Source organism: Meles meles, chromosome 5 (assembly GCF_922984935.1).
Source record: "Meles meles chromosome 5, mMelMel3.1 paternal haplotype, whole genome shotgun sequence".
NCBI classification, from domain to species: Eukaryota; Metazoa; Chordata; class Mammalia; order Carnivora; family Mustelidae; genus Meles; species Meles meles.
In genome coordinates, this window is record NC_060070.1 from 32,277,818 (window position 1) to 32,305,298 (window position 27,481).

General features: G+C 45.9%; 1 protein-coding gene across 1 annotated transcript; it reads right to left on the bottom strand.

Moving 5' to 3' along the window:
• Positions 1 to 2,607: 2,607 nt before the first annotated feature.
• On the bottom strand, positions 2,608 to 10,082 carry PRDM13 (PR/SET domain 13). Its single transcript, XM_046006052.1, has 4 exons — positions 9,939 to 10,082; positions 8,320 to 8,451; positions 7,902 to 8,022; positions 2,608 to 4,364 (listed from the first exon to the last, which is right to left on the bottom strand). The coding sequence occupies exons 1-4, from the start codon at positions 10,080 to 10,082 to the stop codon at positions 2,608 to 2,610; spliced, it is 2,154 nt and encodes a 717-aa protein (XP_045862008.1).
• Positions 10,083 to 27,481: the final 17,399 nt, after the last annotated feature.

Sequence of the window (27,481 nt, forward strand, 5' to 3'; positions counted from 1 at the left end):
TATTAATAAAGGGGAAAAGAAGTCTAGGGGTTTGTTGTTTTATTAAATCTTTATCAATTTTAAATGTATTTCCTTTGACCAAACTTTTTATTTCTTTAAAACAGTAGTTATAAGACTTAGTAGTGAGCTAGCTAATGAAAGAAAGAAACAAGATTTTTACAGCAGATAAAATTTTCATATTTTAAATCTGGACAGCCTTTCTCACTTTCCCTGAGGACTTACACAGTCTGATTGCAGGAAAGTTTTCAAATATTTCTCTGTTAGGATGGATTTTGTTTCAGGCAATAATTGCTTCGAAGGATAGGACTATGATTCTACATAGGCAGTGAGAAGTAAGTCCTGGGTGCCTGGAGCAAGCTGAACAGGCAGAAGCTTGGGTTTACTTGGGTCCAGTCTGTGTCAGGGCATCACTGAACCTAGTGCACCAAGCCCATGGTCATCTTCTGCAGGGAGGAAAGAACTACAGATAGCACGAGGATTTGGCATAGAGTAAGCCCTCAATAAGTGGCAGTTTCATTGTCACCATATATACGTGTTAATCCACATATATTTCTTTTCTTTCTTTTTGAGCTTTCTTTTACAAAGCAAAACATTTTCTGGTCAGTTGATGCTAAAACCCTAAAATTCCCTCAATAAGTTTTCTCATAGGAAAAAATGTCTTTTTGCTCATGAGCCCCTATAGAAGTAAGATGCCTTCTCCCTCCCTCCACCCATATCTCTTGCTGTGATGGGTTAGAAAAAGTCCCTGCCAGCCACCCTGTGACTAAGGACCTGGTCCCAACTGGGAGACAGCAGGGTGGTGATTGCTGCAGTACTCAGGATCCAGAAAATAAAAGTCATTTTTAACTGAGTTAAGTCATCAGGATCATATCCAGGTCATTTAGTGACCTACAAGAATCTTCCCACCAACCTCTGGGAAGAGCACTACAGACCTGAGCTCTTAGGGTACCTGACCTTAGTGGAGGGGATAACTAATCCTCCACTTTGAGGAAACTTCAGTGAAATCCTCCCCTGAATATGGGGTTGGGGGTGGCGTAGGAAGGGGAGAGGGTGCTTTCCAATTTTAGTGCACAGAAATCTATTTTTTATCATAGTCTTCCATTAGCTAGCATTAATTTTTTTATATCCATAAATAAAGTCATTGTTTCTAATTCTGTTCTTCTCATTGTGAGCCTCCTAGTGACCTTGAAGTGTGTATTTTCTTGACGGTAAAATGGGACACATACCAAAAGCACAAGATCATTGGAAAGAGTGCATGGTGAAAAGAAAGCTACACAGACCAGTAGATCAGTACCTCCTTTAGCATGTGTTGAATGAATGCTAAAGTGTATGAATCATAAAAAGCACTGCGCAAGTTTCCCTCCTTTGCATCCCAAGGAAAATCCCCTTGTCAAAACATTTCATAAGAAGAAATAATGATTCTACAGTTCTATAAGTCTTTTTGATGAGGAATATGCATTTTTTTCCTTGAAGGTCATTAGTTCTTTCCTAAATATGAAAACTCTTAGCATAATTAACAATGGTTTCAGAAAACTATTGCTTTGCCTGCTATCTGGGAGCCTGTGAAGTGCACATATTGAAAATGCTATATTTCCCTATTAAAACACCACTTAACATTTATTTTATGAATAATCAAAGTCTTTGGAGTGTCCTATGATTCATTTTACTATGGAGTCTCCTCTTAAATTGTTTTGAAATTAAACTCTCTTTAAAAGATCTACTGAAATCGTTAAGTGAAGAAACTCATTTGTATTTTATTTTTATTAAAGATTGCACAAACTGGAACCAAGACCAAAATACTAAATCCACTGTACACCATTCAGTGTAAAACAATATACATCACAGTTGTACTCTACCAAATAAGACATTTTCCTTAAAATTATATATTGCGTGCTTTTAGATTCATGCTTTAGATATTTTACATTTGTCATTATTCTCTTATAAATAATTGCAACTTGACCAATTTGTACACCTGCTACCACTATATAGTCAATGCAGGAAGGCGTAGTCTTTGACCCGAGAACAGATGAAATGGAAACAAATGTATGGTTGTCACATCTACCGAACTGTGACTACTGTTTTGCCTATATCGTGAAATGCTAATGTAAAACACAAACACACACACACACACACACACACACAAAGTCGTTTCAAAAGGCACAATTTCCTCCACAGAAAAGAAAAATTTTTAAATACATAGCAATCAAAAATCGGCGCCCTCAAGGGCGCTGTGAAGTTCACATGAATGCGATCTTAAACCTTGAGAGTAGACCTCCTGGGCGTTTCGTGGGAGTGCCTATCTGCGGAGTCCAAGGGCCTAGGACGCGCGGACACCCGCAGCCCTCGGGCGGCGCAGAAGGCCAGATTTTTTTTTTTTTTTTTTTTTTTTTTTTTTTTTTGAGACACTTCTAAACCTTTGCTCTGAGTTTAAGCAGCGGACCTGGAACCTCTCCCTCTTCCAAATCTGGCGCCCGACCAGAATAAAAACGGCTCTGTCAACCGGATCCTTCGTATCTCCAGGAGCTCCTCTTCTCCCCAAACAGAACCACCCCCATCTTCTCATCTCTGTCCACGCCCCCCAAGCCCACCCTTTCCCGAGCCAACTCATTACGAGTTGCGCTCGCCGCCGCCTCCGGCTTCGGGGTCGCTCTGGTCGTCCGTGAAGCAGACGTCCACGTCGCTGTCGTTGTCGCTCTTGGGCTCCCCGGGCTCCGGGAGGTAGTCAGGCTCTGTGCCTGGGTCCTCGCCCGCCTTGGCGAGCAGGTTTTGTCCGGGGTGGCGGGACTTGACGTGGCGCTCCAGGTCCCGGCGGCGCACCAGCACCTTGCCGCAGAACTCGCAGCGGTAGGGGGTGTTGCCCTCGGCGTGCAGCCGGATGTGCTTGTTCAGATTGCTGGGGTCGCCGAAGGGCCGCAGGCACACTTTGCACTTGAGCGGCTTGTAGCCCGTGTGCGTCCGCATGTGAATCTTGAGCCCGTATTTGCGCGAGTACAGCTTGCCGCAGTAGAGACACAGGTGGCCGGTCTTGGGCTTGCCCGCGCCGCCACCTCCACTGCCGCCACCCCCAGGGCCACCCGTCGCCACGACGGCCGGTGGCAGCGTCCCCGCGTCCAGGCGGCCGCGGCTTTTCCCGGCCGCCATCTCCGACAGCTGCTGCGTGTGCATGGCGATCTCTCGGTCGATGCTCGCCAAGGAGCCCAGTTCCGCAGGGCTTAGAGCGGCGGCCGCAGCCGCCGCCGCCGCCGCCGCAGGCCCGCTGAAGTAGGAGATGGACTCTGGGTACTTGAGCAGCCCGCCGAAGTGCAGTTTGAGCGGGTAATAAGCGGCGGCGGCCGGCGAGCCGTAGAGTAGCTCTCCGTTGTAGACGGTAAAAGCGGGCATGACGGCAGGCAGGTGGCTGCACTCGCCACCGGGGTAGGCTTTGAGCCCGCCCGCGTCGAGGGCCGGCAGCGCGCAGCGCTCGACGGGCAGCCGGGTCGCAGAGGGCAGCTGGGCGAAACGCGCTCCCGGCAGCGCAGCCGCGGCGGGCTGGGCGCGCTCCACATGCTTAAAGGCTGACGCCTCTTCCGGGGGGCCAGGGAGCAGAGGGAAGCCGCGCAGGCCCCCGGAGCAGGGTAGGCCAGGCGGAGGCGGCGGGGGCGGTCCCCCCGCGAGCAGGCACTTAGAGTGGTGATGGTGGTGGTGCGCGTGGTGGTGAAGGTGGTGGCCGGTGCTGCCCGCCGCGGGGTTCTCCCCGCTTCCGGGGCGCCCGCCCGCACGGCCCCCGCCCAGCAGCCTGCCTAAGGCCAGGCCGGACCCCGGTTTGCCGTCACCCTCCTCCCGGTAGGGGTCGCCGTGTGCGGCCGCCGCCGCCGCCCTGGCTAAGCCCGCAGGCTTGAAAGCCGAGCGCACTCCGGGATAGAAGGCCAGGCCTCCGCCCCCCGCTGGGGAGCCGCCCACGATGCCGAGAAAGTGGCCGTGTCCCCGGGAGGCCCCGCTCATGTCTAGGGCGCGGTCCGGCTGCTCCTTGCCCTTCTTGGACTGCCCCCACTTGGCCGGGGGCGGTGAAGGGGCGGAGGGCGCAGAAGAGGCCTCCCGCTTAATGCTCTCCCGAGCTCCGCAGACCTGGAGGGGCGGCGGGGCCTGCGGGTGGGACCGCAGAGGGCCAGCGGGGGCGGCCGCGACAAAGTCAGGCGCCAGGGGTTTGGGAGAGAAGTGAAGGCCATCCGCGGCCGGGGCAGCACCTTGGCGAGCCGCGTGCTCGTGGTGCAGGTAGGCTCGGCTACCGCCGCTGCTGAGCACGCAGTGGAAACGTAGGTGGGCCTTAAGGCTGTTGGGGTATCTAAACGTCCTCCAGCAGTACCAGCAAATGTAGCGCTCCTCCCCTGGGCGAGAAAGAGTAGGAAAGCGACCCAGTGAGAGGCGAACTAGCAAGGGAGAAAGAAAGCGCACCCAAGGCAAAGTCCAGATTTTGACCAGCGGTATGAGGAGGAACAGGAGTATTCTTGGGTACAGCGAATAAGTGAGTTAGTTCGGCACCCTCCCCCCCCCGGAAACAAGGACCCCGAGAAGCCCCAAATGGCCAACTTTGTCAACATCTCCATCCCCTGGGATTACTCAAGAGGCCAAAGGGGTGATCTGTGCCTTTCCAACGAAGACTTCCTCCGGGCCATCCGAGCAAATCCTCGTTGGGAGGGCAGCGCTCAGGCAGACTGGCCCGGGAAGAGACCAGAACAGAGAGCAGCTGTTGCTTTAAATCAAGTGTTGAAGCTGTGCTGTGCCCGGGCCCATCTGTTGGCGTTTGCAGAATAGGTGGCGTATGTCAAGGAGTTTGGATAAACTGAACAAAGACCAATCTAATGGTCGTGAGCGCCTCATTACCAGGCAAGACAATATCTTGTATGTATGGGCCATATGTAATCATTCCTTTTCATAGAACAATGCCTTTTATGTCCACTACGCACCCTTCCCACCCCCTCCCAGCCTTAAACATTTTGCCTGAGGTTTTCCTGCAGCGTGACCAACTGAAGGACCACATAGGGACTAGGATCTGCTATTCTTCAAAATTATTTGTATCTTTATTTCCTCTTTAACCCCATTTAATTTGATGAGAGAAAAGAAAAAGCCCTGCGTCCTGATATTCTAAAAACTGAAGGATGATGTTGCATTATCTTGTCAGTTGTTTCACCTGGAGTAATTAATTAACTCCTAGAGAGCTACACAAATCCAAGCTTAATAATAAAGTTCTTGGGAAAGATAGTTTATTTTTTATGAAATAAGTGAATATATATATATAGATACATGGAGATACTCAGTGTATAAGTGTACAACTCTCTACCAGGAACGGTATAGATGTTTTGGCATCAAGTCTTTTCTCGTGTTTAATATTATTAACATTACTTCTTTTAATTTTGCCAGGTTCTGGGAACACAATTAAGAGACACATGTATGAAACAGATTTTGATCACATGGTAGTTAATTTTCATTTAAAAAGGTCTCATTACGTCTGGACACAGAACAACGATCTAGCAGTGGGTTTCTTTTTTAATGTTACAGTTGATTGGTAATACTGAAGGGTGTTTGTGAGAAAGAAGTTAGTTGAGCCACAAGGAAGTACCCAAAATATGTCTGTCTCATTAAATTTAGTGGACAAGTTAAATTCCCTTCCCCTTGCACACAAGCAGTTCAAACTTCTAAAACATCACTATAAAAACAACTGGAAGAAATTCCAGACCTTCCTCCCTTCGTGTATTTTACTTTTGGCTTTGCATAAAGCAAGTAGTCCCCCTAGATAACTAAGATGGAGGTTCAAGTAAGGATCTGTTTATTTCAGCTGAAGCCAAGGTAGAACAGAAAGTAAAAGGTGGGGGGGGGGGGAGGATTTGCCTCTGAGAAGTTAACCTATTTGTTTATGGAAGACTTAGATAAAATCATTTCAATGTTTTTGTTACCTTGTATTGAGCAGCTTTCAAAATAAATCTGGGGGGGGGGAGATTTCCTGGGTACCCGTAATGGGTATGCTGATTTAATATCTTAAATAACCTCCCTTCTCAGAACCTTCCTCTCATCACCCCTTTTTAAAGAAGGAGTTTTCAGAGGCTGCCCCAGAATGAGTCTAGTCAATTGCAAAGCCAAGAAAGCTTTATCCATGAAACAAAGGGTTGGTACTTTACTTAAGCTTCCCATGGAATTTAAACCCACTGGAGTTAGTCAATAATGGAAGAATAGCAGCCATCTCTACTTATTTCTTACTCTTTTCAAGGGGTAACAAATGTGTTCCTGTTTCAGTATGTTCCTTTTCAGTTTATCCTAACCAACTGACATGTTCTCTGGACTCTGAAATCCAGCCTATGCCAAAAGTATCAAACACACTTCATAAGTGACGTTGCCTCATCTCCTTGGGTGTAACCCTGAGGTTGCCAAGATTTCAAGCATTTCAAAGGTGGGGAAGTCAGGGTTCAAAATAACCCATGCATTCCCAAAAGGAAAATGGTGTCTATTCTGACATCAGTTGGCTGAAATGAAAACACAAGGGCCACCACTCAAACAAGTTGCTTTTGTACTATTTGAGAGTGCCTAAGGAGAGGTGTTCTGTGTAGAAATGTCTGGCTCCGAAAGGTCAGCAGCTGTTAGAATTGTCCAGTGGTGGCTGATTTGAGAGTTCTCCACTACAGGGCTTTTATCATGTTTCTCTTTTACTGGAAGAAGTTGACAAGAGAGTTTAATACAGTGTGATACAAGGACCAAACTAGGATAATGCTTTATGAATACCGTATGCACAGATCCACCCACAAGACAGTGATACTTTGAAGTGAAGTGTTTCATCCTTCCGAATAAACTTCATTCTGTCTTATTCATGAATGTTTCTTAATGCTCACATTTGTATTAATATCTTTAACCCCATTTCTAAAGTGATGAGACTTAAGCAGGCAATTCAGGAGAAGAGCACATTAAAATATTTTACAGAATTCATTGTGTTGACTTTAAACATAACTGTGTCTTTAGGAGAAACTGCACACTAAAACAGTTGTGAAGGAGAAAAGTCTTGGAAGCTTTGTGAATTAAAAGGGAGGTCTCAAGATCTTAACTATTTTAGCACCTCCCAGCTTTCTTTCACAGAAAGTGTTCTTCAGTGTTCTAGGGAAGGTTTGAAATGTTCTTCTCTTTAGTCACTGCCCCTTAATTTGCATAAATCCACTCTTGGCTTTGGAAGGGATCAAATAAATCTGAGAAGAAACTGGGATACATCCCAGATTCAATTTAAGTAGGGAGGGGAAATGAATAAATACCATTTAAATGGAAGGGCCTCAGTACCTGCCAACGGACCAGCTGTAAGTACCGTAATGCTTCTAAAATCCTGTAAAAGTACATTACTCTCCTTCAAACCAGTGAAGAGAAGCCCCTCCACCTTCGAAAAGCATTCTGAGTCTGAGTTATGCTTTTTGGAGCTCATGATGTGATTAATAATATGTTAAGTCTTCTTTATTGATTCTTAATTGAGTAAATGATTGTCTCTGGGTATGTAATAGGAAAAGATGACCCCAGGAAGTTTATAAAGAATATTTTGGGGGGCATCTGGGTGTGTCAGTAGGTTAATCGCTCTCAAGGTCCTGAGATGGAGCCCCATGTGGGGCTCCACACTCAGCGGGGAGTCTGGTTGAGGGTCTCTCTCTCTCCTCTCCTTCTGCCCCTTGCCCCACTTTCTCTCTCTCTCAATAAATAATTTTTTTTAAATAGTTTTTTTCCCTGCAATCACGAGGCAGATTTTTGTCTCTGTTATCCTTTACTGTTGATTTTAAGGAGGGAGTGTTGACATTGCTTAGGGTGAATTCAGTTTTATACAGCTCGAGGGAAAGGCCCTGTTGGTCCAGGGCTGGACTCTCACCCACCCGGCTGGCCAGAGGCCCTCTCATACTTGGTACCTTTCTCGTCGTGTGTCGGAGTTGCAGTCGTGGGAATGTCAAACCACTGAGCTAGAGAGTTGGAATACCACACGGTCAGCTCCTCCCCTGGCTGGACATCTCGCAGCGCTCGGTAGAAAATCTGGGACACAAGGAACAGGACAGCTTGCTGTCATTTCCTGGGTAATCGGTCTAAACACATCTAAAAGGAAAGGTTGGAATGCTTGTTCTGACGCTGTGCGACCCTGGAAAATCTACTGGATCTCTCTGAACCTCATTTCTCTCATTCTTCAAATGAGGAAAATAATAGTATCTACTTTACAGGGTTGCTGGGATATTTAAATGAGACCTCCAGCTAAAGCGCTTTGCTCCTGATATTGGTGGCCACCTCAATAACGTTAGGTAGGTAGAATTGGCAGTGGGGAGAAGCCCACCGTACCTGTCCTCCTGGTAAGTCTGCAATAGCTTCCAGAGTCTGTTCCTGGGGGTTCCTGGCTGCCCGGATTAACCCTATCCATTCCAGAGGAGAGCCCCCCGACTCGTCCACCAGCTCCCCTCTCACCATGCGCACCTGCAACACAAGCAGTGGTCGTTCTTCCCCGCGCCACAGCCAGGCCCACAACCCAGAGGGAAAGTTTATCCAACACCCCACCGGACTCAGGAAAACGGTTGTGTTCACGTTGGTCAGACCACTATGGGCTGCTGGGAGGAAGGTAATTCCAAGGACCCTTGCTTGAGGGAGGGAGAAGAGGCTGGCTAGTACGACAGTTCCCCCTCTTCCCCCACCTCGGCGATACCAAGATCGAGAGCATCCTCCCTGAGCGACTGGGGGTGTCTGGTACCTAGACGTTCCCCACTCCCACCCTCACCCCAGTTCTCGCTCTGGCGGTTCTGAGAGCTTCCTGAATACCAGGGAAGAGAGGATTTGAAGGCAGCCCCAGAACCCAGAGTTTCCTCCACCTTCTTCTCATGCCTCCCGACGCTCGCTGCACAGCACCTAGGTGCCAAAGTGCCCGCGAGCCCGGTAGTGAGAGTGTGCGAACAAAGCACTAGACAGCCGGCCATTTAAAAGCAATTAAAGCGCATTTAAAGAAGGCTCTAGACCGCGGAGGGTGGGGGGTGGGAGAATGATTACGTGAGGAGCCAGATGCAGGTCCGGCTGGCAGGGCGCCTGAGCAATTTCTTACAAGAAAGCTCTCGGCAGAGACTAGGCAAACCTAAGGTCCTCCTTCCGCCCCACGGGACTCCTGCCTTCTTTCCCCCGTCGCTGTGAGCCGACCCTTGCCTGCTGGGACGCCTCAGGGCGGGCGGGGGCTTTTAAAACCCCGCTGCGGTCAGGGGTCTGTCTGCGCCCCAAGAGTCTGAGCAAGCGGGCTGGTCCCGACGCCTCCCAGTTGCGACCCTGGACTCCCAGAGCCCCGCTGCGGGCGCGCGGACCCGGTGTCCCACGCGGATGGGCCCTTCTCGCCCTGGAAGCCCCAATCCGAGCCATTACCTGACTCACCCTCTCTCCATTTACTCCAACCCTCCAGCAGACATCCGCGGAGGGGAAGAATTGGGAGGGTGGGGGAGAGGACCTGGGAACTGAGAGATTCCCAAGGATTTCCCCCGCTCCCCCAACACATGAAATTAAGGTAAATGCAGGCCTTAAAGTAGCGCGTTGAAGGGAAGAAGTTAAGAAAAGCCTTCAACGCCCCGCGCGTTGTGAAACAGAAAAGGCGAATTTGCAGAGAGGCCGGGCCCCGCCACGCCTCTGCGAACGAAACCCCAGAGTTCCAGGGAAACCGTGGGTTCCGAGTGGTCACGGCGCGTAAAGAGTCCTATGCACCCCACCAGGGGCTGTCCCCTCTCAGCCATGTTCTTTCCCCTCAGCTCGGCCCACGTCCAGCTCTCACTTAATACGACTTGCGGGGAATTACCGGAGTCCCCCGGGCCACCAGGCAGAATTGGCAGGTAACGACTCAACCACCCCTTTCCTCCACTTGCCCTATCTACCCCTGCCAGGGCCAGGGCAAAGGGAGGCGAAAGGCTGGGGGCGGAGGTCGGAATGGCTAATACCTTTTTCCTGGGCCCTGGTTCCCTGCGGTCTGACAGGTACTTGCCCAGCTTGAAGGTTCCCGGCACCGGCCCGAGGCGCAGGCCGGCCGGAATGCAGCAGTCCGCACTCACGCTGGTGGCCGGAGCGCGGGATGCTCGGTGCATTGCTGCCGCCGCCGCCAGGCAGGCGCTCGGGTGCGCCGGGTCCTCCGCAGGGCTCGAGTGACAGTGCCCGAGCCGCGCGTGAGCCAGGGAGCCGCACCCCGACGTGCGTCCTCCGCCCGCGGAGTGACGCGGGCGGGCATGCACTGAGCCTTTTCAATCGGGGCGGGCGCCTTTTGGCACCGCGAGCGCAAGGGCGCGGAGTTTGGTGAGAGAGTTGCTCTGCGGAGCAGCTGCAAAGTCCCACCCGAGAGGGTCACATGGAGTGGTTCCCTCAGCCCTCTGCATAATCGAGGCCTCTGAATGGCTGGCGCACAATGGTCCAGGCGACCTTCCCATTCCTAAAAATCCAATTTGTCAAGGGCGAAGAAAAGGCTCTGGTGAATCAAAGGTCCGGCGGGACCATTAATCCTCAGCATGGGGTATTGTCCTCGAGACAGTTACGATATTTTAAGTGACAAATCCACTGTATAATTTCTCCATAAATTTTACTTCCTTTTATTGTTCTCCGACAAACCAGTTTTGGGAAATAAGTGACTACTTTAAGTCTACTTGGCTGATTCCTTTGAGCCTTGGTCTACTTCAAAGATTTTTAATTCTCTCCCCTTGGCTTTATTGTAAAGGAGATTAAACAAAGAGATGGGGACTGTTTGGAGGACTTGTTAACTTCTATTGATTTCTGGCGTGTGCCATACAGAAATTAGGCAGGTACTTGATGGGAAAACACCAGAAAATACCTACACTTTTTAAATAACGACCATATTACCATTTCAGGGGATTGGGTCCACGCCAGTCGTCTATTTAGAACCCCTTTTTCGTTCCTTCTGTCCAGTTTCGCCCCAAAATATGAAGCGTCCGGACTAGTTTTGGTAGACGTGGTCCGTTGTGCACCACTGCTCTCGGGGGCACCTGGGACCCGCACTTTCTCTGGGAATGAATGGGAAGCGGCCTCAGGGCCACAGCTTTGCCAGCGAACCTATGCCCTTATCCCCAGCAGAGGGTTGAAGAGGGGGTGCTGATTGGGTCTTTTTAAAATCAGGTCTCCCTCGCCTGCCAACCGACCAACTCAAGCCCTGATTTGCTTTTACGTTTTAAACCTAGAAGAAATCCTTGGAGTTAACTTTTTTAAAAAGGAGGAGGGGGGGGAGTACTGTATCAAAGGTTCCGGGAGAAAAAAGGTGAGGTGGGCATTGGGAACTCCTACTTTGAACCCAGTTCATGAACTATGAGAACGTGCGTACTTCGGAATTTAAACCAGAGTGCCAGAGTGCTCGTTTTCTTTTAAGGAAGACTCCGATTTGTGCAGAGACATTTCTTTTCATAAGATAGCTGAGTAATTGAGTTCATCAGATGTTTGTGACAGTTCTTCCTGCACCTGCCACGCTACGCTCATCGTGGGCGGCGCTCCCCAAACCCTACCGACCAGGATGCGGGCCCAACGCGGTATTCCGGGAGCCGCGTGAGAGGCTGTTGGTTTCTGGCGTGTGTTGGAGGCCCAAAGACTGTACACTTGGGCGGAGGACTCCCAGCAACCACTACACCAAATTCTCCACCGGCCTCTGGCCGTGGAAGTTGTAGTTCTTAGGTCACTGGCCGAGGTGAATGTGATTAACAACAGCGGCCGGACGCAAGGTGGCGACACCGGTAACTCAGCGGTTGGTTTCCATCAGGCCCCCAAAGAAGCTCCGTGGCACCCCTCGATGGAGACCTGCGTTCACCATACTGGACACTGTCAGGAGGCTCGGGGTCCTTTAGTCTGTCGTTCGAGACTCAGGGAAACGTCAGTGAATTACTTCAGAGCCTCGTTCTTCTAATCCGTAAAATGGGAACAATAATGGACCTTCAGCTTCCACTCAGCGTTTCACTCGGGTTTTTTGCGAAGGTCAACAGCAGTGATCTGTATGTAGAGTGAGTGGCTCGCCCAGACTCGAGGTTTGCATAAGGGGGGAATCCAGGTCAGGTCAAGGGTCTCAAGTCTAAGCATCTCCAGTCAAACGGTGCGGTAACACGTGGGGGGCAGGTCTGTGCTAACTCAAGGCCTGTATAAACCCGGCTGCTGGGGCGGGGAAGAGAGACACTTGGCGGATCTGGGCGGCCACATTCTTCGGCCCCTCTGACCAGGCAGCCGCGCCATGCCCAGGGCCACTTTCTGAGGGAGCTGCCACCGATTTTTCCTCTCAAACCTCCAACTGCCCCTCTTCGTGCCGCGCAAAGGCTGCGCGAGCGACGGAGAGGAGGGAGCCTTTGATCCGTCGGCCCATGAATGGCAAAAGCCGGGGGAGGGGAGGAGGAGAGGAAGCCGCTCCGAAGAGTCGAGGGCAATAAATTTAAGCCATGAACATGTCCCTCTAACCTCTGGCCTGGCGACTCCGGGATGACACCCAGTTTAAATTACCGGCACTGCGAGCGGGAAGGGGCGAGCGCGGGGCCTGGGTTCGGGGCTCCTCCCCGGCCCTCCTTAATGAGTGAAAAAGCGTGAACGACACGCGAACAATTTTATCAATAGGACCATGTAAAGGCCGACTGTGAGGAAAGTTATTTATTAATATGGCCAATTGTGGCTGGTTCCCAGCCCCTCGAGAAGAAAGGGACTGCGCCAGAGGCATTCACACCAGCTCGCCGAGTTTTATTCTGTCCTGTGGCTCAGAGTTGAAGTTCCCCAAGTGAAATAAATTGTCCACAAAGGAGGAAAGGAACACATTTTCTTTTATTTTTTCTCCCCTAAAAAGCAAGGGTGAAACCAATCTAATGTGCCCAGTGGAGCAAGATGGGCCGTGAAAGGCTGGGTGTTAAAAGTAAAAGCGGGCTGTGCAGCAAATGGGATGGAAAATTAAATGAAATTAAATAGCTTGAACGGCCGTATTGTCCCTTATTAAAAAGACACATTAATTACATGGTCTCAGCCTTATTCAAAGACAATGTTGAGACTCAATCAAAACATTCCACTCGGCTTTTTTATGGACTTAAAATGGGCGTCCAGAGGCCCCGTTAACGCGAAATCCCTTCTGAACGGAGGTGCGGGGCGAGGCAGGTTTGGGGGCGGTCCTGCCCACTGCCCACCGCGGAACCGCGCGGGCACAACTCCCTCCCGGTAACCGGTGGCGGGTAAGGAGGCAAGGCGGCTGAGAGCAGCAGCCCGCGGGTGGGGCCGGCAGCAGAGAGCTAACTCCCCCCACCGCGTTGCTTCCAGACCCGGCTGCGTTAGGGGGGCGGTCCCCGCCCGCGCCCCGCAGCGTCCCAGAGCCGAGCTGGAAATGCTGCCGGCGCCGAGCACGTGTGACCCGGCTGGGCTCCGCCTCGAAAAGAGGCCCTACAGCACTTGAACGCTGGTTTAGCCGCTCTCTTCCGAACACCCTTCTGCAGAGCTGGGGGTGGCCGGGGCGCAAAGCCCTTGGGCTTCGGGTCCCCAGGGGGGCCGATTCGGCAGCATCCTGAGACCCTCTCTGCCTTGAGGCCCCGGGTATTTGGAGAGTCGCCCGCCCCAACCCTGGCCGGCTCTCAGAGTCTCGAACCCCAGGATGGAGGGAGCTGCGCGGGTTCAGGGACCAATGGCGAGGACGCGGGGCAGATAGAGCCCCGGAGACTCCGCGGAGTTGGGGCTTGAGGTGACCCGGGCCGTGGCCCCCGAGTGTGTCTGCCCTGGCCCGGCCGGCGGGTCAGCGCGGACCAGCTGCGCGGCCCCCGAGGCGCGGGTGGGACATTAAGGCCGGGTCTGAATAGGGCGGCGGCGACGGGCTCTGGGAACGCCACCAGATGACACGCAGGCGACGGGGCCATTTTCCCCTTAATTGCGAGACCGGTGGGTGCGCCGCCGCCGGTAGACTCCGAACGCACCGCCAGGACGCAGCCCGGACGCCGCTGGTGGGTTTTGTGGTGCCTTTTTTGTTGTTTTTTAAGTCCTTCATTGGAAGCGGCTCAATAAAAGTATTCAGAGTGCCTCTCAAGTTGCCTTTTAACCGGAGTTCCCCAACTTATTTCTTGGTTCTTTCGGTTGACATGGTGCAAAGAAAAGTCAGCGAGCGTGTTGCTGAATTGCAATGTCTGGGGGCACATCCACATTCACCGCTCCTCTGCCGGCCGCCGCCGAATGAGTCCGCACTCAATTCGATTTTCCTTGCTGTTGGGCACATTTAGGAGCGCCTCTATTTGTGAAGTTCATTTCTAGGCAAATGTATTCAAGAGCTGATGGGAATGAATAGGACCGTGTGTCAGCCGCCCCTAATTGGGATTAAAGCACTTAGGAGCATATGCAGAGAGTGACAGAAATTCTCAGGTTGCATTGTGTTCAGACTTCCACCCGCTTGGACACTCCTCCTCCAAGGGAGATTTATAAAGCTTGCAGGGAGAAACTGAGGAAAGAAAAGCGAAACGGAACAGAACCGGGCTAATGGCTCACGATGGGGATGCGCTTCAGCAAGTGGTGGTGACAGCTTCTGAGAAAAGATGCTGGGGGATAATTGAAGGCGGGCGGGGGAGCGGGTCTGAACTCTTTAATCAGAAAGGCGGAGTGTTAAAAGGCGAAATAAAGATGTTCTGAGATTCCCAGACGGTTTTTTCCCCCCTCTCTCTTTCCTTTTTTTTTTTTTTTTTTTTTTTTCCTGTATTCCCCTTGAAGAGCTTGACTTTCTTTCTTTTTATCTCTGCTCCCATCCCCACCCCCAAAGAACATACCATCTCTTGGGGCAATAACAAGAACAATTTGGTATTTGAATTAGGAAAAGAAAAGTCAAAAGAAACAAAAATATGAGGTTTTTTGTATGTTGAGGAGAATGTCACACCCAAATCAGTCAATGAAAATGTTTCCTGATGTGTTGAAGTGTGTGTAAAATATACATGCTGCATTAAAACACAAGCAGAATGATAAGTATTCATATAAATTCAGACTGTGGAGGTAGATACATAGTCTCTTGTAAACGGTCACCCTGAGGTGGCTGCTGGCTTTCCCAGCAGAAGGTGACAAGGGCTTGTAGAAGCTAAAAATCAGCCTGGAGCTGAGGCTGAGACAGTTGTCTAAGCAGAGAGCAGTGACGCCTCTTTTAGCCCCTGAGAGCAGAGGAGCCAGAAATGACAGATGAACACTGAACAAAAGAATGTGAGAGAGAGACCAGAGATTTCTAAAATTACCTAGATTTCCTTGTTTGTTTCTTACATTGTTTAAATCCACATGGAAACAATGGTTCCCTGGAGGGGTGGGAGACTCCAGTCCTTGAGGACAGGAAGGAGACTTCTCACAGTATCCTTTTTGGTGTCATTTTGGATTTGGTACCATAAGAATGTATTTCCAATTAAAAGTTACTTTTGAAGGAAATCTTGCCATCTGTGACAATATGGCTGGAATTTGGGGCCTTAAGCTAAGTGAAATAAAAATCTGACAAAGAAAAAGTTATTTTTGAGATTTAAATTATTTAAAAATATATGCATGAGGCAAAAGAAAACGAGGGGAAAAAGAAAAGGAAGATGATGTGTGGATCTGAAGAAAGGGTAATAGCCAGTAGTTTTTATAGTAAATCTTTACTCAGAGTTAGGCTCTCAAACCCAGTATCTCTAGAGACACCTGTTGACACCACCCAATCCAGGGTCCCGCCCCTCCTGCCTGAGCCCTGGTGGGAAGATGGGTTCTCCATCTTCTACAAAGGGGATTCTGAGCAGAGAAGATGATCATGTGACAGAGGGACAGTGATAAGCCAAACATTTTTTCTCTCTTTCAATTCCTCAAAAGATCTCAAAACCTCCTTCCTCTTCAGGCTGTTCCATCTCATGAAGCAACAACTTTTAAATCTGTGTTTAGAAGGCACAAAATTTTCCTTTAATCCATGACCCAGTTTTCAACTCCTTGGAAAGTGATGCGTAATGGGAGAAAGCTCTCCTAGCAGGGGCTTTCATGGCCCCTAAGACAACCTATGAGCAAAGGAAGTTCATTATATGGTTATTATGATAACGATAGGAAACAATAAAAATACCCGGCTATGTCCCAACTAAAACCAAAGTCAGCTTCATAGCCAGCATCTCTGAATAACAGTTAGTTAAGTTCACTAATAGTATCCTGTCTGTGTATTCACCTAATGTCACCACTAATTATGTATTTGTCTGATTTAAAATGCAATACGATCACTTGTGTTATTCATGTTCATGTCATTCATGTCAATGACCAAATGATGATACATTTTAGTTTCCTGAAAGTATATTTGAATTTTATATATCTTTATTTTATAGTAGGGATTCATATTCAGCTAACTTTTCAAATCTGTACATAATCACAACATAAAATTAGATGAGATTATAAAAGATGAATTTTTATGCATATACAAGCTATTTCTTTGTTAAACAACTATTGAAATAAAATTCATATAACATTCAATCTACTCATTTAAAATGTACAGGGGTGCCTGGGTGACTCAGTTGGTTAAACATCAACTCTTAATCTCAGCTACTTTATTTTATTTTATTTTTTTAAAGATTTTATTTATTTATTTGCCAGAAAGAGTTCACAAGTAGGCAGAAAGGCAGGCAGAGAGGGGGGCGCGGGGGAAGCAGGCTCTCTGCTGAGCAGAGAGCCCGATGTGGGGCTCGATCCCAGGACCCTGGGATCATGACCTGAGCCGAAGGCAGAGGCTTTAACCTGCTGAGCCACCCAGGCGCCCCTCAGCTACTTTAAATAGATAGATAAATAAAATATACAATTCAACTTCTTTTTTTTTAAGATTTTATTTATTTATTTGACACAGAGAGAGAGCACAAGTAGGCAGAGAGGCAGGCAGAGAGAGAGGAGGAAGCAGGCTCCCTGCGGAGCAGAGAGCCCGATGTGGGGCTGGATCCCAGGACCCTGAGATCATGACCCGAGCCGAAGGCAGCAGCTTAATCCACTGAGCCACCCAGGTGCCCCTCAATTTCTTTAAGTATATTCACAGGGTTGTACAACATCACCACAATATAATCTTAGAACATTTTCATCCCTCTCCCCCAAAAAAAGCCCACACCCATTAGCTATCATTCCCCATTTGTTCCCAAACTACAGGTTTTACGCAACCACCAATGAATTTTCTGTCTGCAAAGATTTGCTTTTTTTTTTTTTTTTTTTTTTTTTTTGGTGGGGTGTTTGGGGAAAGGGAATCAAGCAGACAACACAGCCAGTGTGGAGGTGGCACAGGACTTGATCTCACAACCCTGAGATCATGACTTGAGCTTAAATCAACAGTCCAATGCTTAACCAACTGAGCCACCCAGGTGCTCCAAGATTTGCTTTTTGTATATTTCATATAAATGGAATCACACAGTATGTGGTCTTTTGTGACTGGATTCCTAGCATGATTTTCCAAGGTTCATGCAAGTATCAGTATGTTTTTCCTTTTCGTAGATGAATATTATTCCATTGTCTAGATATACCACATTTTCCTTATCCATTCATCTGTTGTTAAGTCTTTGGATTGTTTCTACTTTGCTATTATGTATAATGCTGATACGAACATTTGCATATACATTTTTGTATGTATATGTCTTAGTTCTTTTGGATTTTGTATGTATATGTATTAGTTCTTTTGCCTATATATCCATGAGTGGAATTGCTTGGTCATATCATAACCCTATGTTTGGTTTTTTAAAATAACTATCAAACTGTTTCCAATTTTATAGTCCCACCAGTAGTGCATGGGTGTTCTAGTTTCTCCATATCCCCTAATACGTTTTATTATCTGTCTTCTTAAATTATATCAGCCTGGTAGGAGTGAAGTGGTACCACACTGTAGTTTTGATTTGCATTTCCCTAATGACTAACTGAATAGTACTCAACCATTCTTTTATGTGCTTCTTGCCATGTAGCTCTCCTATAGACAACTGTTTATTCAAATTCCTTGCCCATTTTTTAATTGGGTGATTTGTCTTCTTATTATTGAACACCATACTTTTTAAATCATTTTTAAAATGACCAAAACAAAACAGATTGTTAGGTTTAACCATCATAATGACACTAACAAGGAGATTTTATTATTTGTCTTTTACCAATGAGGAAAGTTCAGGGAGGTTAAGAAGCTTGCTTAGGGTCACATGGTAAATAATAGATACAGAATTCTCTTACATCCTTCTGAGTTCAAAGCCCAGGGCATTTTCACTTGACCACACTGCATTCAGAAGAGTTAATTGACTTCATACATCTGCTGTCCTCTGTGAGGACCATTAAGTTATCATGGAATGTCCCAGGGTTGAGAGAGGTGGGCCCTGGAGTCAGACTGCCTGGATTCAAATCCTGTCTCTGAGTCTTATTAACCATATGAACTTGAGCAATGGGAACCTTTTTATTCTTCAATATTGTCATCTGTAAAAATGAGTAATAAGAAGACCTACTTCGGGATTCCTGGGTGGCCCAGTGGGTTAAGCATGGGACTGGTGATTTGCGCTCAGGTCATGATCTCTGCGTTGTGAGATGGGAGCCCTGCTTTCAGCTCTGGGCTGGATGTGGACCCTCTTTAGACTCTCTCTCCCACTCTCCCTCTGCTCCCCTCTCCCACCTCTTTCTCTCTTACCCTGTAAAAAAAAAAAAAAAAAGACCTACTTCACAGAGTTGTTGAGAAAATTATGAGCTGTTGATACAAAGTGCTTGTCATAGCACTCGGGACATGGGATATACTCAGAAATGCACTCAGTAATGATGTTAGTTATTAATATTTTTATGATAATACTTATACTTACCACTTTCTGAGACCTATAAGCTACTGTACTCAAGGCTGGAAACTGTACATAATAAATCAAATGCAGAAGGACTTCTTGACACCGAGCAGTCACATAAGATACAGGTGTGTGTTCCTCAGGGCAACAAATAATGGATGAGGCAAGCCTTGGTTTATAGACATAATCCTGCTAATAAATGAAGATGGAGTTCAAAAATATAAATATTGTTTTTCTGCAACACTTCATAAAATAATGGAGCAAGGTGCTGACCATCAATAACTAGAACCCAGGGGCACCTGGGTGGCTCAGCGGGTTAAAGCCTCTGCCTTCAGCTCAAGTCATGGTCTCATGGTCCTCGGGATGGAGCCCCACATCAGTCTCTCTGCTCAGCAGGGAATCTGCTTCCCCCTCTCTCTCTACCTGCCTCTCTGCCTACCTGTGATCTCTATCAAATAAATAAATAAAATCTTAAAAAAAATAATAGCTAGAACCCAAAGAGCAAGTCAACTACGTATTATATGCCTCTGAGTGGAAGTATGCAACATGGGTCATGCCAAAACAAGCCAGCAAGCAAGCAAACAAAATTAAACCTGAATCTGATTGTTTTGATAATAGGAAATAGAGAGACAGATGAACTTGATAAGTAAAACCAGAGGCATACGATCGGGGTATTCCATTGAAATCTGTGGGAGAAAAAATAGGTCCTTTGGTTACGTGATCTTTTAAGAAGCTGTAGCAGAGATGAGGCAGAGAGAATGTGCTGAGTTGTAGAGTCTTCAATCTAAAAGGCCATCTGGAATTCTCAAAGCTACAGGGGTGCCCCACCAGGCCTAAGGAGCCCACAGGCAGTGTCCAAAGCTGTCACAATAAAAAATGTTCCTCCTTTGGCATTGAATAAAACTCCTCCTCTTCTTAACTGGAACAGAGTCCACCAAATGTGGTCTGCGGTTAAGTCAATTATACATGGACTAAATTCATTATATTTATACAAATATCTTCCTGTAAAAAAATTAGTGAAGTTATTCTACATTCATCTTTGACCTTTGCAGTCTCGTATTTCTCTTTTTGAAACCAATAGGTGGGATGGAAGGCAGTGGGAAGGGGGTGAGTCCCCTGTATCATGGAGTTTGGAAATACAGTACCCCTAATTTGATGTCCCAAGACATGTGTGCATCATTGGAAATTCTTATGTATTATGGGTTGAATCGTGTCCCTCTCCCAATTCATATGTTGAAATCCTAACACCCAGTACCTCAGAGTGTGACCTTATCTGGAGACTGAGACTTCCCTACCACAGAGGTAAGCAAGTTAAAATGAGGTCATTAGGATGGGCACTAATCCAATGTGACGGTGTTCTCACACAAAGGGAAAATTTAGACATAGATATGAATGTAGGGAGGACATATGAACATGGGGATGGCCATCTACAAGCCAAAGAGAGTCCTAGAATGGATCCTTCCTTAGATCCAAGGTTGTTCAGAGGAAATCAACTCTGCCAACACTTTGACTTTGACCTCCAGAACTGTGAGACAATACATTCCATTGCTTAAGCCACCTAGTTTGTGGTACTTTGTTATGGGACTCTAGCAAACTAATCCACGTACAAACATCAGAATCCTCTTTTAAAAAGTTTGAATCAGAAAAAGATATTAGGTGGTTCTGATTCTAAGCAAATGGCAGAAAGACTGACCTGGAGACCACCACGCCACCCCCCAGGAAAACCGCCAAATTTAGACCACAGGTGGCTCCACTGGAGATAGTCACTGCACAGGACACAGACCCATAAATTGCACTGCTGACTCTGAGCATGGACCTCTGCCAATACTGCCTCAGGGAATTTGATATCTCAGCTACTACCCTCATAAAAATGGATTCCGGGGGCGCCTGCGTGGCTCAGTGGGTTAAAGCCTCTGCCTTTGGCTCAGGTCATGATCCCAGGGTCCAGCCCCGCATCGGGCTCTCTGCTCTGCAGGGAGCCTGCTTCCTCCTCTCTCTCTGCCTGCCTCTCTGCCTAGTTGTGATCTCTCTCTGTCAAATAAATATAATATTAAAAAAATGGATTCCGCACAAGTATTTGCTTTTTTACATTACATAATTCCAAATCAAAGTCCTAGATAGTAGCATCTGACTTAGAGCATAAGCCACATTGCTATGACCTAGATGCAAAAACAAATACGAGAAAGTGAACTTCTCACTTACAAACAGGGGAAGGATGAAGCCACAAGGTAGGTAGTCAATAGATGAAGGTACAAGGCAGTTAGAGTTGAAGGGTTTTCATAGATTCTAGTGGCCAAGAAAAAGCATGATGTAATTTCTCCACATTGCCTTAGTCACTACAGCAAAATCTTCTGTTTGCTTCCCATGTATCCATTCTCCCCATTGTCTTCTTTTTTCCTTAAGATTTTATTTATTTATCTGACACAGAGTGAAAGAGAGAGAGAGAGCAAAGTAGGGGAAGCAGGAGAGGTAGAAGTAGGCCCCCCGCTGAGCAGGGAGCCCAAGTTGGAACTCTGTCCCAGGACTCCAGAATCACGACTTGAGCTGAAGGGAGACACTTAATGGATTGAGTCACCAGGGGCCCCATTCTCCCCATCTTCTAACAAAACCCTGACTACATTACATTACAGCTGGTTATTGTTGTCTGAAACAAAGACGATGTGTTTCAGACTCTTCCTAACTAGACGTGTTTGGGTAAGTTCTGGTTAATGTGATATAAGCAGAATGTTTTCTGAGGCGAAGGAGACAACTTGGACCCCTTTTGCTTTTTCTCATTTCTGAATGCAGACATAATGGCTGGTGCTACAGAAACCATCTTGGTCCTTGAAATGTTTTCTGTATATGGAAACCATGTGCTAAGGATGCACAAATAAAAAGATACAAGGAGGCAAGACACCAGATGACTTAATGGAACCACCACATCAACACTGGATTACCTATGTCTGGACTTCTTTTAGGTCAGAATAAACCTGATGTCTTTGGACCATTTGAGTTTGTAGGGAGAATGAACAGGAAGGAAGAGAGGGTCTCACTACTCACAGCTAAAAGCAATTCCTGAGTGGTACACTAACAAATGGAACATGTTGGTTTGTTTCCTTTTGGGTTTTGAATTTGTTTGTGTGTTATTTTAAAAAATGCCTTTTTTAGATTTCCTTGTAATTTGTTAATTCTTGTATTTGGAAGATTTATAAATAAATAAACCTTTGAAATTGAGATACCACTGATTTTATTTTACCCAAAATACTTGGAGAATTAAAAGGAAATTATAAGTTATTACTGAAACAGGAACCCTTCTCCTGAAAACTACTGTTTAATTTTTTTAAATAAAGACATCCTTCGAATCCAGTCCAATACTGGTGTGCATTCATGGATTTGTGGTCTGTGGTCTAATTTGTAGACATTATCAGTTGTCCCAAGATTTAAGTATATTTTGGTAGTGTAGCTCTTAATAAAATACATCAAACTATCTGCATACCATCTATCTTCTTCGGTTTCTTATTTTTCACAACTGATTAATTTAGACATCCCTAATATTAAACAGCTATGTGACATATTTTATTCTTCTCTGGGAAAAGTAACAAATGCAAAATTGTGTTAAGTGCATGAAGAAAAAGCAGGTTCCCATCACTGAACATGAAGGAGGTAGTCCCCTGATTTCCAAGATCACACCAAAGGCCCTAACAATATGGTCTATAATTTTAGCACTGATAATGACAACAGAGGACTTTATTTAATTTCAGCTGCTTAATTTTAAATCATGTAAAGAGTTGATTTGAAAGAAAAGAATAATAAAAAAGAACTGGGAAGAGAGAAAGAGGAGATAGAGGGGCAGGAGAGAAGAGGAAGAGAAGGAGGAAAAGTAAGAAGTTTAGAATTCTTTACAATTGAACAACAGAGAAAGATGGAATGACTTGTGGATTAATATGATTGCAAGCATGGGAGAAATGGATTCTGCTGGGAGAGCATCCAGAATCAAGACATCATAAGGAACAATATATTTCAGCAAGAAACGTTCTCTCCTCTGGTGATTTAACAGACATTTCAGTGTCTACTAGTCACAAAAAGAGTGGCATAACAGAAGGGAAGCTCTCAGAAGTTACTTATTCCATTCTTAACCCAGGGCAGGAAGCACGTGTGTTTTTAGGATATGTAGCCAAGTAGTTAATTAAGTTGACAGGCTGAAGGCAAGTTTCTGGTTCTTTTTAAATAACAACTTGACTTTTGTTTTTACAACCCAGTGCTGTTGGGTAAAATAAGACCAATAGACAAATACTAAATCAGGACAAAGCTTCATTGTTTTGTATAAGAAAAATATTTAGGGAGCATCTGCGTGGCTCAATCAGGTAAGCATCTGACTCATGGTTTCAACTCAGGTCATGATCTCAGGTCATGAGATGAGATCCACCCCAGCACTGGACTCGTGCTCAGCAGGGAGTCTGCTTGAGATTCCCTCTGCCCTTCCCCCCACCTCACAGGTTCACACATGCGTGCACACTCTCACTCTCTCAAATAAATAAACAAATAAAATATTTTGTAAAAATTAAAATTAATTAATTAATTAAAGAAAGAAAGAAAAATATTGGGGCACCTGGGTGGCTCAATCGGTTAAGCGTCTGGCTCTTGGTTTTGGCTCAGGTCATGATCTCAGAGTCCTGGAATCCAGCTCCATGCTCAGTGAAGAGTCCACTTGAGATCCTCTCTCCTTCTCCCTCTGCCCCTCCCACTTCTGCTGTCCCTCTCTCTCAAATAAATCAATAAATCTTAAAAAGAAAGAAAGAAAGAAATTTAGAAAGATGCTTCATTTTTTTAACATTTTCCTTCTTTTTTTAAGATTTTCTATTTATTTGAGAGAGAGAGCGCAGACAGAGTGAGAACACAGTGGGGGAAGGGGCAAAGGGGGAGGGAGAAGCAGGCTCCCCACTGAGCAGGAAACCTAATGCAGGACTCAATCCCATGACCTGAGCCAAAGGCAGATGCTTAACTGACTGAGGCATCTAGGCTCCCTGAAGATACTTCATTTTTATCCCATACCTAGTATGGGATAACGACAACTGGTAATGATAATGATAATGGTAATGACAACAGAGGTTCTATTACCTTCAACCATACTTGAATTCATTTTTAGATAATTAACTTATTAATTTTTAAGTATATACTAAATTGTGCAAAGTAAAAATTTTACCCTGCTGAATTCTCATTTTTGCATCTCACTCCGTCACATCTTAGAGAAGTTATATAGCATTCTAAAAAGAATGCTTTGATTTTCACAATTCTTCCAGTAATTTTTCTTCTCTTTTCAATAGTCTTCTCCTGTGGTCCACTGGTACATAATCATCCCCCTCAGATCAAGCCTCCTGGTATCCATGTTCACGTGTAGAATCCTCTCATGGAGACTCTGCACTTAGCCAGTGTGACTTGTTCTGCTCAATGGGACGTGAGCACATGTGACACCAACAGAAATTTGGTAAGTATGTGCACTTTGGGGCTTACCCTTTTTGATACACTGTTGATGATCATGTGAAGAAGCCTGATCTCATCTTCATAAACATAAAAGATCACATGGAGAGAGAGAAAGGCCCAGCCCCCAGCTGCCTACCAAAAGATTACAGCCACTTGAATGAGCCTAGATGATACCAGCGAAAGATTGATCCAGGTAAGCCCAGACCAAACTGCAGAATAGTGAGCAAATAAATAGTTCTATGCCTCTAAGTTTCAAAGTGGTTCACTATTTGGCAACAAGTAACAGATAATACTTCCTATGAGTGAACACAATTAAATACAATAGATATAAATGGGAGGAACTGCCTTGATTCAAATGAGCAGCTGCCTAGAAACGTGAGAGCAACCTATTTAGACAAAAAATAGCCAACAAAATGGGAGTTTTGACTCATCACAAGTGTAGGAAACGCTATTGAGATGTCCATCCAACTGTCGTTGTCCCCGCTTCTTTCTTACTAACAGAACCTAGATTGTATTGGTTAAGTGCTTTAGGGAATGCTAAAACCCTCTAAATCTCAGGAAATGAATCTTGATTAGTTTACCTCAGCCATAGAGGTTCTTTTCCTCTTGTTTGTGATTGCTTTAGGAATGGGCGGGTGAGACGATACTGTCCAAAAAGACATGAAGGCAAGTTTTCTGGAAATAATGGGAAAAGCTTAGCCTGATCTTAAAAAGAGGTGTCCAAAAGGAAAGAGTCCCATTATTTCTGTCTTTGAATGTTGTGTGAAGATGAGATTTTTAGAATAGCAATAATCAATCATGAGGGAACTAACCTGAGGATAGAAACCAGCATTCAGGGGTGCCTGGGTGGCTCAGTGGGTTAAGCTGCTGCCTTCAGCTCAGGTCATGATCCCAGGGTCCTGGGATCAAGGCCCGCATCAGCAGGGAGCCTGCTTCCTCCGCCCTCTGCCTGCCTCTCTGCCTATTTGTGATCTCTTTCTCTCTGTAAAATAAATAAATAAATAAATAAAATCTTTAAAAAAAGAAAGAAAGAAAAAAGAAACTTTGAAACCTTCAAAGGAGGCCAGAGACTTGTCTTTTAAATAACCAGCCTGGGCGCCTGGGTGGCTCAGTGGTTTAAGCCGCTGCCTTCGGCTCAGGTCATGGTCTCGGGATCCTGGGATCGAGTCCCGCATCGGGCTCTCTGCTTGGCAGGGAGCCTGCTTCCTTCTCACTCTCTCTGCCTGCCTCTCTGCCTACTTGTGATCTCTCTCTGTCAAATAAATAAATAAAATCTTTTAAAAATAAATAAATAAATAAATAAATAACCAGCCTTAGAACAGTTCTTCTTTAGGTAAATAAACATCTGAAATGATAAATGGTATTAAAAAAAGATAAAAGCCAGTTAAATGGTAAAGTACTGATGGAGGAATGTGCTATTTTATGAGAAGGCTAGGAAAGGTTTCTCTGATAAGAGGATGGTTGAGACTCAAAGGATGAGAAAGAGAAGGCCATGTAAGATATCTGGGGGAGGTGCAAAGGCCCTGAGGTAAAAGTGTGCCTAGTAAATTCCAGGTATAGCAAGAAGGCCATTATGACTAGAAAAGATGGTGTGAGAGAAAGAGTGGTAGATGAGATTAGAAAGAAAATAATCGGGCCTATTCATGCAGGGCCTTCCGAGTCATCTTAAGAACTGTGGATTTTACTTTAGTGATGTGGGAAATCATTACCAAGTTTTGAACATGTGTATAACACATTAGAATTTTAATTTAAAAGGACCACACTGGCTACAATATTGACAATAAACTAAAAGGGACAAAAGTAGAAACAAAGACTAGTTAGGAGACTACAACAATATCCAGGAGAGAGATGATGGTGGTTTGGACCAGGGTGGTGGTGTTGATGGAAGAGGTTAACTTCTGGATATGTTTTTAAGGCAGAGCCACTAATTTTTCCTGAAGAATCGAGTTAGAGTATGAAAGAAAAAAGGAATCAAAGATGACACTTAGGTTTTTGGAATGAGCAAATTGTTAGTATGGATTTGTCATTTGCTAAGATGAAAAGCACGGACGGAGCAGTTCATGCTAAATTTGAGCTGTCCGTTAAACATTCAAGTGAAGAGGAAATTAAGTAGGAAGTTGGAACATACAAATTTAGACTAGAGGAGCACTCAGACTAGAGATATAAACTGGGAAGTCATCAGCATAAAGTATGTACTCAAAGTCATGATAACGGATGAGATTGGTAAAGGAATGAGTTCAGAGAGAGATGAAAAATCCAAGGACTGAGCCCTGAGGTAATTCAAGTTTTAGAAGTCAGCGAGGTGAGGAGGAACCAGCGGAGAAGACAGCAGGAACAACCGGTGAAGAGAAGGAGAACTAAAGGAGTAGTGTCCTGGAACTGAGGTTTCTAGAAAAAAAGAGAAAGACAATTCTTGTCAAATGCTGCTGAAAGGTCAAGTAACAGGATTAAGAGTTGATCATTAAAATAAATAAAATCTGGGGCGCCTGGGTGGCTCAGTGGGTTAAGCCGCTGCCTTCGGCTCAGGTCATGATCTCAGGGTCCTGGGATCGAGTCCCACATCGGGCTCTCTGCTCTCTGCTCGGCAGGGAGCCTGCTTCCCTCTCTCTTTCTCTCTGCCTGCCTCTCTGCTTACTTGTGATCTCGCTCTCTCACTGTCAAATAAATAAATAAATAAAATCTTTAAAAAAAAAAAAAATAAATAAATAAAATCTTTTTTTAACCCATTGAGCCACCCAGGCGCCCCAATAAAATCTTTTTTTAAAAATAAGAGTTGATCATTAGATCATGCTGGTAACATGGTGGGCAAAGCTGACTTTGGCTGGAAGTTTCCAGTGGACTACGGGTAATGAAAATCTGATAAGTGGAGTTCAAAAGAGAAAGGGAAAAGCAGAAGTAGGGACAGTGACCATAAGCTACCTTTTAAATGAGTTTTGCTATAAAGGGAACCAGATAACATAGGGTGGTAACTTTAGAGGGATATGAGATCAAAGAGTTTTCAAAATTTGGTTGATACTACAGCTCTCTTGTCTGATCATGGTAATGATTCACTCAAGAGGAAAATATTGATGGCTCAAAGAAAAGGAAGGGACAATTGCTGAGTTAACTGAGGGTTAAATCAGTATGGCCAGTGGCAACATAGCCCTGAAAACATCTGACATATTGGAAGACAGACTTAACAATTCAATCCCTAATCCTATCCTCAATTCTCATCAAATCACAAAACTGAGAAGGCCCTAATGGCTGTCTAGTCCAGCCCTCTCCATTTTTAGAAATATCTCATT